This window comes from Ylistrum balloti, unplaced genomic scaffold (genome assembly GCF_031769215.1).
Source record: "Ylistrum balloti isolate Yb309-2 unplaced genomic scaffold, AGI_CSIRO_Ybal_v1 Utg370470, whole genome shotgun sequence".
NCBI classification, from domain to species: Eukaryota; Metazoa; Mollusca; class Bivalvia; order Pectinida; family Pectinidae; genus Ylistrum; species Ylistrum balloti.
Genome location: NW_026782309.1, coordinates 481,321 through 494,576, shown reverse-complemented (window position 1 = coordinate 494,576; position 13,256 = coordinate 481,321). Strand labels below are relative to the sequence as shown.

Here is a 13,256-nt window from a genome sequence, read left to right as displayed (position 1 = left end):
CCTGAACAATTGAAGCATGGCAACCAAAGGGCCATAACTCTAAATATAGAAGGTTTGGAGACCTGCTTTATAGTGTAAAACTGTCCTAAAAGGTACTTGCATACAAAATACTGTAATTTCTGTTGAAATTTATGTGAAGTTCACCAGATTAAAGTGCCAAAACGATTGACCTATGAGGTTACAGGATGTGAAGCTCTTGACAAATGAAATAAAACCCTAGATATCTTTGGAAGTAAAAGTTTATGAAGTTTAACAATTCAATCTTTACATATCAGTAAACATGTTAGTTTAACAGGCAAGATTCAGCCAATAACATGGCGCCATTCAACCTAGAGGATGCTGTCATGGTTGGGGAGTAGTTCCCCATAGTAATGTTATATTGTTGCTATATAATATTGATGGGTAGAATACCTGTATAAGGCTTTATATAACATAGTAGTTGTATCAGAAGATAGTTAGAGAGCAGTGATAAATCTACCTACCAGTTCCGGGACAAATTACAATTACCTCTTCTAAATTCTTCCATTAAAATTGGGAAATTTAAGATACAATAAATAGGGAATGTCCTGTTATTTGCTTGATTTTTGGTAGAATATGTCCCAACTTTTAAAAGTGCAGATATATCACTGTGAGAGTGGTAGTAAGTAGTAATTACCAGCATTAGGTTTTACATAATTTAGACAGGTCCCTGAATTAGTCAGAATTATAATGGAAACACATGAAATATGGCAACACCATAACCAGAAGCTTGGTTTGATAATTTCTGTAAAATAAATCAAGAAACTTAAGTTTTTTTTCTGTTAGTTTCTGTTTACTGATCAAGCTTATTGAAGAATTTATTCAATAATATTCTGAATACTAATGGCATAATGGTATAAATAAAATGGATTCTGATACAAAATACAACCTGATCTTAAAGTTTCCTCTTTATCACATCTTGTCCTTAAAAAAAGCATACCACTATTTGACTTTATTTCTACCACAACACTCCTAATTCTGAATTACGTCACTACGTTGTGAATTTCTCTCAAGATATTATAATTCATTTCAAGAATTACCAACAAGGAGTTTTGAAATTAAGTGATTGTACAGGAATTTAAAATACCATGGTTCTGTAGACAAAAATTAGCCAAAATTCAGACTAATGGAAAAGAGCTGATTCATGCTAAAATGCTTACAAAGGTGGTAACATGGTGCTGTTTTGTCAAAATGTGACACAGGTGAATATAACAGGTGATAGCACCTACCTGCATTACAGATATTCTGTTTAATAAAGAGAGTGATCTACCTGAGGTTTTGTCTTGGAAATAGGCCAGCAGACACCGCGCCACAGCCTGATGACAGATCACCAACACATTCTCCTGTCGCTCAAGTTCCTGTAAGGGTAAAAATGCCCTGACAGAATCATCAACAGTCGCTGGATCAAAACTGGCTTGGTATATAGAACTTGTAATCTTTATATTGTATGTGGTTAAATGTAAGATTAGTTCAAGCAGCACTTACTGTCAGACTAAAAATTTTATCAAACATGTCAGACGCTGAAAACAAAGTCCAATTCTGCAGTTAACGCATCAATCACTTTGGCTGTGCTATATGTTCAGGAAGTATTTCAATATAAAACGTTAAACACGAGAAAGAAAGGATGAATTTTTGTAGAACAGATTTTTGTCCTTGATACTCGTACAGGTAACAACCATGTATCTTGTAACATCTCTCTCTTACCTCCAATTAGAAGATAGCCAGCCAGCAACAGCACTTTGTGCAGTTGATGTTGTTTGTATCTAATTTAGTACTTTCTAAATATTGACTAATATCTCACCATACTACGACCTTTATACCTACCATTATCACTGGCTCCAGTCTAGCCACTAAATCTTGGTAAGACTGAAAGTAGAAATAGAATATAATGTCATAGTATTATCATGTTTTCTCATTAATTTTCTGTAAACAACTACCTTTCTTGGATATTAATTTTAATGATGTTTGCTTCACAACAATTTGTAAAACAGACTAAACTATCCGACACTATAATCTTAGTTCATGATTTCTGTCTTACTTCAAAACAATTAAGTTTTGCTACCTTGTTTTGACCAATGAAGACAGTTGGTTTACAGATACTTTTTTACTTTTCAAATTGCAAGGACACTGCTGACTCTACCTAATGTTTTAGTTTCACCTCCATCAATATATTTTCAGCAAGCAAATATTCAACAGATACATGACCAATACTTTAACATCTTGTAACAAGGGCCGTCAGAGACAGGTTATGCTTCAAAATGGGCCAAAATTGAAGTATGAAAAATAACAAAGGGCAATAACTCCTAATTCATACAAAAAAGAGTGATGGTTCTTGTGCAATGCACTTCTCTTGTTGAGATTTATCTACCTAAGAAGTTTATGTTGATATCTTTTATAACATTTGTGTTATGCTCCAGACAAAATTATGACGGGCAGACAAACAGATGGACGGATGGACAAAGCCACGACTATCTGCTCTCCCTTTGAGGAGCATCAAAAAGAGTAAAGGTCATCTCACAAAAAAGTAGATGGTAGGTACTGTTTCTCCAAGTAACACAAACGATCAGGGCTGTGTTTACCATGACCTTTACTCTCTGTCTCTTGGTAACAAACAGATGTTTACGTGTATCCATGCAGCAAAGAAAATGGGTACAAAAAGTCAAGATGGTGACTCCTCAGCTAGAGATCTAACAACAATAAGAGTTAAAACTATAACTTTCACATTTTTATGCTAAAACGTTACAAGACACTCCAGAAGTCCCAGGATGATTGATCTTACCTCTCCACTTGGATACCGATAATGGAATTTGTCCTGGTCTCGCATTGCGAACTCCTCTGGATACTTCTCCTGGATTTCTTCGTACGTCATTCCTTCACAAATACCCTGATGAGTAGGGGACAGAAACACATACAAACAGGCAAGAGATACGTTACATCTCAAATGGTCTTTTAAACTTAATCTTTTATTATAATTGTTCATAATTCATTGTAATTTGTATAAATTTTCCATCAAGTAACTGTACATATTCATTAACTTTGATGAAAAGAACTGTTATAAGTTGTGAAAACATGCATCAAATTCTTTTGTCAATATTCATTTGCAATATATTTAAAACCATAGAGGAAGGGAGATAACTTACAATTCCTTCATCTATATCAACTAGCTTTTATAAAGCTATTTATTATTTGAAACAAAGTTTGGTTTAAGTGAATAAAATATTGGAAAACTAATATTTCAAATCGTTTTCTTTAGGTTGTTAATCTTATTACACAACTATTAGAAGATTAGAGTGTAATGTTTCAATGACTCCACAGTCACCTTCATCAGCCAAATATCCAGTGTGATTTGTACTAACAATGACATACTCAATAATCTGTAAGTGCAGATTTACTGATCAGGGACTGAGAATGTTTTTTGCTCTGATTTAATGGGTATTTTTTGCTTCTTGGGGATTCCCCATCTTTCTGATGTTCATTTTTTCAGATGTTGAATCTTCTTTCTGTTTCTTTGATAAGTTTGTCCCAGTTCTTGTATCTGATTTTGTATACAAATTCTGCACAGCAAAACGTTTCATTGACAGACAAATAGTCAACAGGGAAAACAACTTTGTCAGGTGGCTAGTTAAGGAAGCCATCTGGACATGCCACAGCAGGCCAGCTCTTAACAGGGACGAGGGGGGTCACAGACTCTTGCATATCTATGACCAGGTGTAAAACAAAGCCTAACTAAATTGACGACAGTGTACACTGCTACCATCTTGTGTATTTTTTTGTCTATAATCCGTTAACCATCTTGTCACACTATTTTCGACCGTTATGTACATAGGATTACAATACAACTGAAAAAGTTGGTCAATACCTTATGATCTACACAATGAAAACCAAACTCTGTAATGTTAAACTTACAGCATCAATTTCATTTAGAGCCTTCCAGTGCTCAATGGGAGCTGTTAGGTATTTGCCGGTCTGCTTAGTACGCTTCAGTTCACTTGTCCAAACCTTCAGGTTGGGAATCTTTTCCTCCTCAACATATTTGGCAAGAGCATCAGCATACTGAATTCAACAGAAAATGACATTCCTGTACTGTATAATATAGATATTGATAGTGATGTTATTTATAAAGGCATTGACTGTATAATTAAAACATTACAATATTAAATTACAATTCTACTTTATATGTATCACATGAAATTCATATCATACATATCTCAGTTTTTGTGTGTGTGTCTAAGTCTCCTCTTAAAACTTGTGTCAAACTTACTTCATCACCACGGCCAGATAAGTCACTGTCCCCTCCTATCCTTCCATTTAGATTCATCATACTCTCTCCATGCTGGGAATGACATTTTTTTATAAATTTAACCAATATACACGTCATAATTTGTCTGTTTACAGAAAAAAATTTCAGTGACAGAAATTTCAACAAAAGATGATCTTGTAAAGACAATTACTCCTTTGTTTAATTATTGACATTTAACACAAATGTCCTTGAAATGATAGTCCTTTTTTCAAACATTAGAGTTAACATTTCTGAATAAGATTTTTTACTGTTAAATCAATCCTGAGATATCTGGAATAAGAATATTCAATATAAACTTACCCGTGTCAAATAGATTGTTCTGGGCAGCACATGAATATTCATCAGATAATATACAACTCTACTCTGTAAATGCCCTACAAAGACAAGAAAACACAAATATATACTACATCGCAGCAATTATCTGAAGTGCTATCGCCACTTTAAGTATTCACTGGAATGGAATTTTTATAAGTTGTCCTACTTCATCAGTGCCTGATGCCATGAAATCTGAATGCTGCAAAACATAACTATATATTTCTACATAAATACAAATTCAGTTACAAATTAATGAACAATTTCTAATTGAGTACATGTTGTTTTATCATCAGCTATAATTTGTTTCTTTACTATCATTTGGTCACCTCTTTCACAATATTTCTTTACTTTAATAAACATTTTATGACTATTTCGATCAATTTAAAGGACCTGAGGTATAGAATTTTCTTAGGTATGTGTTTTTACTAGTGCAGTTATCTCCCTTCCATAGTAATGTTTTCTCTCAAATACGACAAGGCAGAGATAGGTAAAGCATATGGTTAATATCACACTTAATTTTAAAATCCTACACAAAATTTTAATCTTACACAACTTTGAAATTGCATAACATTCATTCCTTTTGGAAAAAAGGTCCATCATTATTTCTGTGGTCTACATAGAACATTCCTGCTATCATTTGATAATTCACTTTGAAGGAAAGGTCCATCATTCTTTCTGTGGTCTACATGAAACATACCTGCTAGTTTATTAACATGAAACCTCTCGCCTTGATTGAAAATCTGGATGAAGGAGAGATCCTTGTCATGTTTGTGACAGAGGGGTTCATAAGTCTCGTTGTAGTGTTGGATTCTCTGTAAGAAATCTGCTATAGCCTCAGTCTGATCCATACCATTGTAGTCTGGGCTACAAACCTTCACTTCCTGTAAATAGAACACAAGTTTTGCACAAATAAAAAAAGGCTAAGTACAGAATTTTCCTCAATTTACTTCTCAAAAACATTGACTTTTACCATGTCAGGGCTGTTTTGTCAATCATGCTTCCTTCCTCCAACAAAAATGTAAACAACCTACAGCATTTTCTAATATTATTTGCTGTGTACACTGCACATCTTAGTTAAATTTTACAAATACTTCATTGAATAACAGAACATATAATGGTACAATGCTTACAGATATACAGACAAACCTGTCTTAAAGGCCACCATTTTGGTTTCATATGTAATGTAATTCATAGTGATTGAACCTCTATATAAAGGTTACCTGTGTATAAAGGCCACTTTTCTCTGCTCCCTTCAGGTGGCATTTATAGACAGGTTTGACTGTTTATACAATATAGAAACAGGGGCCAAAAAATGTCCTTAATTTCACATAAAAGCACAATCTTTTGAGTTCACTATCTGGTTATACTTACTACTATATTGGCCTCTATGATACCAGGGTCATCACAGATAGATTCCACAAAGAAAAGTTTGAATTTGTTTTCTACATGTATCATATCAACCAATAGCTTCCGTCTGCATCGCGTTGTATTCGTGGCATCCAGAACCTAGCAACACAAGTTAATAGTGTCACAGTTTTATATATAACTACATAGTATCAATGAATCTCCAAATTCTTACATTAGGATCTCTGTCATTGATTTACTGTTGATACAGTAAAGTGGTTCATCTAATGATAACAATTTATTCACAACTGAACATGTATAAAACTCACTAGTGCATTCCTGATTCTGACAATTTTTACCTGGCTACTGGTCTGATGGACACATCACAAAAAAATTTAACAGGCTCTTTTTGATCATGCACCTGTTTCAGTGTACATATAAATTAGTGTTTGTATTTCTCTAATGAAACATATCTTGTTATCGGATTTTTCAAGTTGTAGCTCATAGGATTGAATGATTCATTATCATACATACTGCCACTTCTCCCCCGCCACTCTTCAGGAATTTTGTAGCATCATCTATAGCCATCATTGCACATTTTCTGTGAAAAATAACACAAAAATATTGAAAAATTATCAATACTCTAAAAAACATAAAGATTAATACACCTTCAAATATGAGCCAGAACTAATTCATATGACAAGTAATTCTGTATCAATCTACATTGCAACATCACTATCATACAATGTATCTTTGTCTACAATGTAACCTCACTATCATACAATGTATTTCAGTATCTATACACATTGTAACCTCACTATCACACAATGTATTTCTGTATTTACATTATAACCTCACTATCACACAATGTATTTCTGTATTTACATTATAACCTCACTATCACACAATGTATTTCTGTATTTACATTATAACCTCACCATCACACAATGTATTTCAGTATCTATACACATTGTAACCTCACTATCACACAATGTATTTCTGTATTTACATTATAACCTCACCATCACACAATGTATTTCTGTATTTACATTATAACCTCACCATCACACAATGTATTTCAGTATCTATACACATTGTAACCTCACTATCACACAATGTATTTCTGTATTTACATTATAACCTCACCATCACACAATGTATTTCAGTATCTATACACATTGTAACCTCACTATCACACAATGTATTTCTGTATTTACATTATAACCTCACCATCACACAATGTATTTCAGTATCTATACACATTGTAACCTCACTATCACACAATGTATTTCTGTATTTACATTATAACCTCACCATCACACAATGTATTTCAGTATCTATACACATTGTAACCTCACTATCACACAATGTATTTCTGTATTTACATTATAACCTCACCATCACACAATGTATTTCAGTATCTATACACATTGTAACCTCACTATCACACAATCTATTTCAGTATCTATACACATTATAACCTCACTATCACACAATGTATTTCTGTATTTACATTATAACCTCACCATCACACAATGTATTTCTGTATCTATACACATTATAACCTCACTATCACACAATGTATTTCAGTATCTATACACATTATAACCTCACTATCACACAATGTATTTCAGTATCTATACACATTATAACCTCACTATCACACAATCTATTTCAGTATCTATACACATTATAACCTCACTATCACACAATGTATTTCAGTATTTACATTATAACCTCACCATCACACAATGTATTTCAGTATCTATACACATTGTAACCTCACTATCACACAATGTATTTCTGTATTTACATTATAACCTCACTATCACACAATCTATTTCAGTATCTATACACATTATAACCTCACTATCACACAATGTATTTCTGTATTTACATTATAACCTCACTATCACACAATGTATTTCAGTATCTATACACATTGTAACCTCACTATCACACAATGTATTTCAGTATCTATACACATTGTAACCTCACCATCACACAATGTATTTCAGTATCTATACACATTGTAACCTCACTATCACACAATGTATTTCAGTATCTATACACATTGTAACCTCACTATCACACAATGTATTTCTGTATTTACATTATAACCTCACCATCACACAATGTATTTCTGTATTTACATTATAACCTCACTATCACACAATGTATTTCTGTATTTACATTATAACCTCACCATCACACAATGTATTTCTGTATTTACATTGTAACCTCACTATCACACAATGTATTTCAGTATCTATACACATTGTAACCTCACTATCACACAATGTATTTCTGTATTTACATTATAACCTCACCATCACACAATGTATTTCTGTATTTACATTGTAACCTCACTATCACACAATCTATTTCAGTATCTATACACATTGTAACCTCACTATCACACAATGTATTTCAGTATCTATACACATTGTAACCTCACCATCACACAATGTATTTCAGTATCTATACACATTGTAACCTCACTATCACACAATGTATTTCAGTATCTATACACATTGTAACCTCACTATCACACAATGTATTTCTGTATTTACATTATAACCTCACCATCACACAATGTATTTCTGTATTTACATTATAACCTCACTATCACACAATGTATTTCTGTATTTACATTATAACCTCACCATCACACAATGTATTTCTGTATTTACATTGTAACCTCACTATCACACAATGTATTTCAGTATCTATACACATTGTAACCTCACTATCACACAATGTATTTCTGTATTTACATTATAACCTCACCATCACACAATGTATTTCAGTATCTATACACATTGTAACCTCACTATCACACAATGTATTTCAGTATCTATACACATTGTAACCTCACTATCACACAATGTATTTCTGTATTTACATTATAACCTCACCATCACACAATGTATTTCTGTATTTACATTGTAACCTCACCATCACACAATGTATTTCTGTATTTACATTATAACCTCACTATCACACAATGTATTTCAGTATCTATACACATTGTAACCTCACTATCACACAATGTATTTCTGTATTTACATTATAACCTCACCATCACACAATGTATTTCAGTATCTATACACATTGTAACCTCACTATCACACAATGTATTTCAGTATCTATACACATTGTAATCTCACTATCACACAATGTATTTCAGTATCTATACACATTGTAACCTCACCATCACACAATGTATTTCTGTATTTACATTATAACCTCACTATCACACAATGTATTTCTGTATTTACATTATAACCTCACTATCACACAATGTATTTCTGTATTTACATTATAACCTCACTATCACACAATGAAGTCATTGAATCACTACATTTCTATCTTTATCAATCTTCCAATTATGTACACAATGTATATCTTTATGTAATCACACACTGATAAAGCACATGTGCTGCAGAACTACAAACCCACATATCTGACAGAAAGTTATAATTCTCTCAATGAAAATGTTCTTTTTCATTGTGCAAGGTAGTTGGCAATGGGGAGAATTTACCTCCAAGTTGTTCCCATAAATGTTCGCTTAAAAAATATATATATTTTCAGGGATTCCCTTAAAAAAACAGAGAGAGACCACAATGAATACTAACTTAATGAAAATGTGAATGACTTTAAATAAAAAATGGCTGTTTATTGATTTTACCTGACTGATAGATAATTTGCCAGTCAGTCATAAAGTAAAACATGACATGGATCAGTAGAATGATATGATACACACACAAAGATGAGTCATGTACCTGTGGTAATTACATAGTCCATTAAAATAGTTTCAAGTCAACTCAATTAAAATCTGGGAATATTTAATGAAGTTTGAAACACTTTATTTTGTAATATTTTGAATGCTGAGACTTGAATTAAATCAATGTCCAACCTGTTATAGGTAAATTTCACTTCTTTTATTCTCAAAATTTGAAAGCTTTGATCTAAACACTTTTCCACCAAATAGCTACTACTCAGGCATTTGGTTTACCACAAGAAGTCTTTCACAAGTTTTGACAATTTGTCAGCTGTGACCTTGAATTCTGTTCAAGATCATTCCTTTTTTTGCAGAGATGGTTAACCCCAGAGACCCATCAGACAAATAACATGCTTCTGTGCCATTTGATACGTCAGAAGAATTTATTTTAAGATCTGATCTTGGACCTTTAATATGGGTTTAGGTTTTTTTTGGTTTATTTGCAAACATTGTTGGGCTTCATCTTAGGAACCTATTGACCAAATATCATGCTGGACTAACAGGCCATTGCTGTGTTGGATTTTTATACTTACAATCATAAAACCAAACAGGAAAACAAACTTACTGTCTTATTTCTAGGGCTTCCTTGTTGTCTGCTCTAAAGAAATCATGACTTCTGTATTTATCTGTAGCTGCTCTTCTGTATTCGCCCACGTTAAATACTGAAAATAAAACAAAACTGAAATAAAAATCTTGCAGTATCCGTCACACAAGATCACAGTACTCCTCCAACAGACCTTCAGTGTCTCTCACACAGACCCTCAGTATCTCTCACACCGACCCTCAGTACCCTCACACAACCTCTCAGTTCCCCTCACACAGGCTCCTCACACAGGCCACTCACACAGGCTTTCAGTACCCCTCACACAGACTCTCAGTACCCTCACACAGACTCTCAGTACCCTCACACATGCTCTCAGTACCCCTCACACAGGCTCTCAGTACTCTCACACAGACTCTCAGTGCCCTCACACAGGCTCTCATTACCCCTCACACAGGCTCTAAGTACCCTCACACAGGATCTCAGTACCCTCACACAGGCTCTCAGTACCCTCACACATGCTCTCAGTACCCCTCACACAGGCTCTCGGTACCCTCACACAGACTCTCCGTACCTACCCTCTCACATGCTCTCAGTACCCCTCACACATGCTCTCAGTACCCCTCACACAGGCTCTCGGTACCCTCACACAGAATCTCCGTACCTACCCTCACACATGCTCTCAGTACCCCTCACACAGGCTCTCGGTACCCTCACACAGACTCTCCGTACCTACCCTCACACATGCTCTCAGTACCCCTCACACAGACTCACAGTACCCTCACACAGACTCTCAGTACCCCTCATACAGGCTCTCCGTACCTACCCTCACACAGGCTCTCAGTACCCCTCACACAGGCTCTCGCTACCCTCACACAGACTCTCAGTACCTACCCTCACACATGCTCTCAGTACCCCTCTCACAGACTCACAGTACCCTCACACAGACTCTCAGTACCCCTCACACAGGCTCTCCGTACCTACCCTCACACAGGCTCTCACTACCCCTCACACAGGCTCTCAGTACCCTCACACTGACTCTCAGTACCCTCACACAGACTCTCATTACCCCTCACACAGACTCTCAGTACCTACCCTCACACAGACTCTCAGTACCCTCACACAAGCTCTCAGTACCCTCACACAAGCTCTCAGTACCCTCACACAGACTCTCAGTACCCCTCACACAGGCTCTCAGTACCCCTCACACAGACTCTCAGTACCCAACACAAGGGCTTTGAGAAAACATGCCTCCCTGTACCCCTTACTAAGTCTCACAAAGATCAGAAGAATATAACATAGGTATAACAAGTTCAAATAGAACAATAGATTTGTTTATCGCTGCCAAAACAACTTCTTTTACATCTAGCTAAAGTTACCTTGATGTTGATATATTGCCAATCAGTCACATCAACAAATAACTTTACAAGACAATGAAATAACATTAACAGGTCTTCTAAACATTGATGTATTAATAGGTGGTCTCATTAGCAGACGCGGGTTAATTGTCTGATAAATACAGTGTATTAAATACAGTAGTATGTATATACCTGTCAGTACTGTTCTATATCTAATCAGCAGTAGAGTGTGCTATAGGTTACTCAATACATCTCACTATTGTCTACACCGAAAAGACGTAAACCTATAAAAATTTGCTGACACATATCAATCTCCATTCCATCAAATCAATCACCTTTCTATCACTGTCGCAAAAATCAAATCCCTCCCAAAGATTTTTTTCCCTCTTTATTAAAACACCTCATAGCCCTTTTCATTTTCCCCTCTCTTCTTCCAGCTTCTCCCCTCATAGCCCCCTCCTTAGGAAGTCTGCATAACAACACATTACAATAGACTTTTGTTTCTCCCATACCTCTCTCATCTGATGTAAGATCTCTACATATCATTAAACCTGTTTATCTGATTTACTGACAGCAACACATGCCAAAAGTCCTTTCTATACTTAACTACACTCAGCTCCACCACATAGCTAAAAGTGGCATTTATACACACTAACCCCACTCAGCTCCACCACATAGCAAAAAGTGACATTGATGCACACTAAGTATAGTTACCAACAGGTATAAACATACAATATATGAAGAAAAACAAGAGACCCATGGGCCTTAACGGTCATATATAAAGACCTACATATAAAAGAGGCCTTATAGGCCCAAACTGCTCAACTAATCCACAGCTTAAAAAAGAAGACTTTGATCATAAAAACATTTTCTTCACATACAGCTACAAAAATATCATGACTGTGGACATGTATTACTTGTTGAAATAGAAATTTTACTATCTCAAATCATTTGGCCCCCGAGACCTTGAAAGCCTGTCAAGGTCATTTATTTCAGAAGACATCATAAAAGAGACTCAACACCTCTGGAACAGCTTGGTATCCACCAGGGATCTATATGTTCTGGCTGTATAGTAGCCATTGTCTGGACCTAAATATATAGACATATCATATATACAAGGCACTTTCAGAGATACTGAGGAATCTATCATTTTTCTTTCTGTGTTTCTTATAAGGATATCTAGTGAATCCCTTAAAGATCCACCCTAGAACATCAATATATTTTTGACATTAGAAGTGTTGGCTCTTTGTTCTCTGTTTCTGTACTAACATACAATACATGCATCAAAGCTGGAACATTCTTCAGTAAATTAATAACCTCTTAATTCCATTATTCTCCTATGTCAGTGTCTTTTATGCTTGTTTTCTGTAAACATGCCAACCCTGAGCTTGCTTATTCTAAACCTGGGCCAATTGCACCACATAATGTCATCGAGTTAGTATGTGTCTAATACATCTGCTAATTACAGATGCTCTTTATACAGAGTACATACCATAACTAATAAACAGAGAGAGTATTTCATATTGATATGTACACTGCATGTTGAATTTCATCACAGGATTGCTATGTTATGCAATAGTATTATTATAATACATG

General features: G+C 34.9%; 1 protein-coding gene across 3 annotated transcripts in view; it reads right to left on the bottom strand.

Moving 5' to 3' along the window:
• LOC132555304 (6-phosphofructo-2-kinase/fructose-2,6-bisphosphatase-like) overlaps positions 1-13,256 on the bottom strand; it is a 57,337-nt gene that overhangs the window by 19,794 nt on the left and 24,287 nt on the right. For all 3 annotated transcript variants that reach the window (XR_009554420.1, XM_060219661.1, XM_060219660.1), the window contains exons 3-12: positions 10,327-10,423; positions 6,512-6,578; positions 6,005-6,139; positions 5,331-5,514; positions 4,619-4,692; positions 4,280-4,351; positions 3,925-4,071; positions 2,798-2,902; positions 1,843-1,884; positions 1,289-1,376 (exon numbers count right to left, since the gene is read on the bottom strand). Coding sequence is in view for 2 of the 3 variants with exons in the window: in XM_060219661.1 (XP_060075644.1) it covers positions 1,289-1,376; positions 1,843-1,884; positions 2,798-2,902; positions 3,925-4,071; positions 4,280-4,351; positions 4,619-4,692; positions 5,331-5,514; positions 6,005-6,139; positions 6,512-6,578; positions 10,327-10,423 (1,011 nt within the window). In the remaining variant the exon portion in view is untranslated. The remainder of the gene's footprint in view (positions 1-1,288; positions 1,377-1,842; positions 1,885-2,797; positions 2,903-3,924; positions 4,072-4,279; positions 4,352-4,618; positions 4,693-5,330; positions 5,515-6,004; positions 6,140-6,511; positions 6,579-10,326; positions 10,424-13,256) is intronic.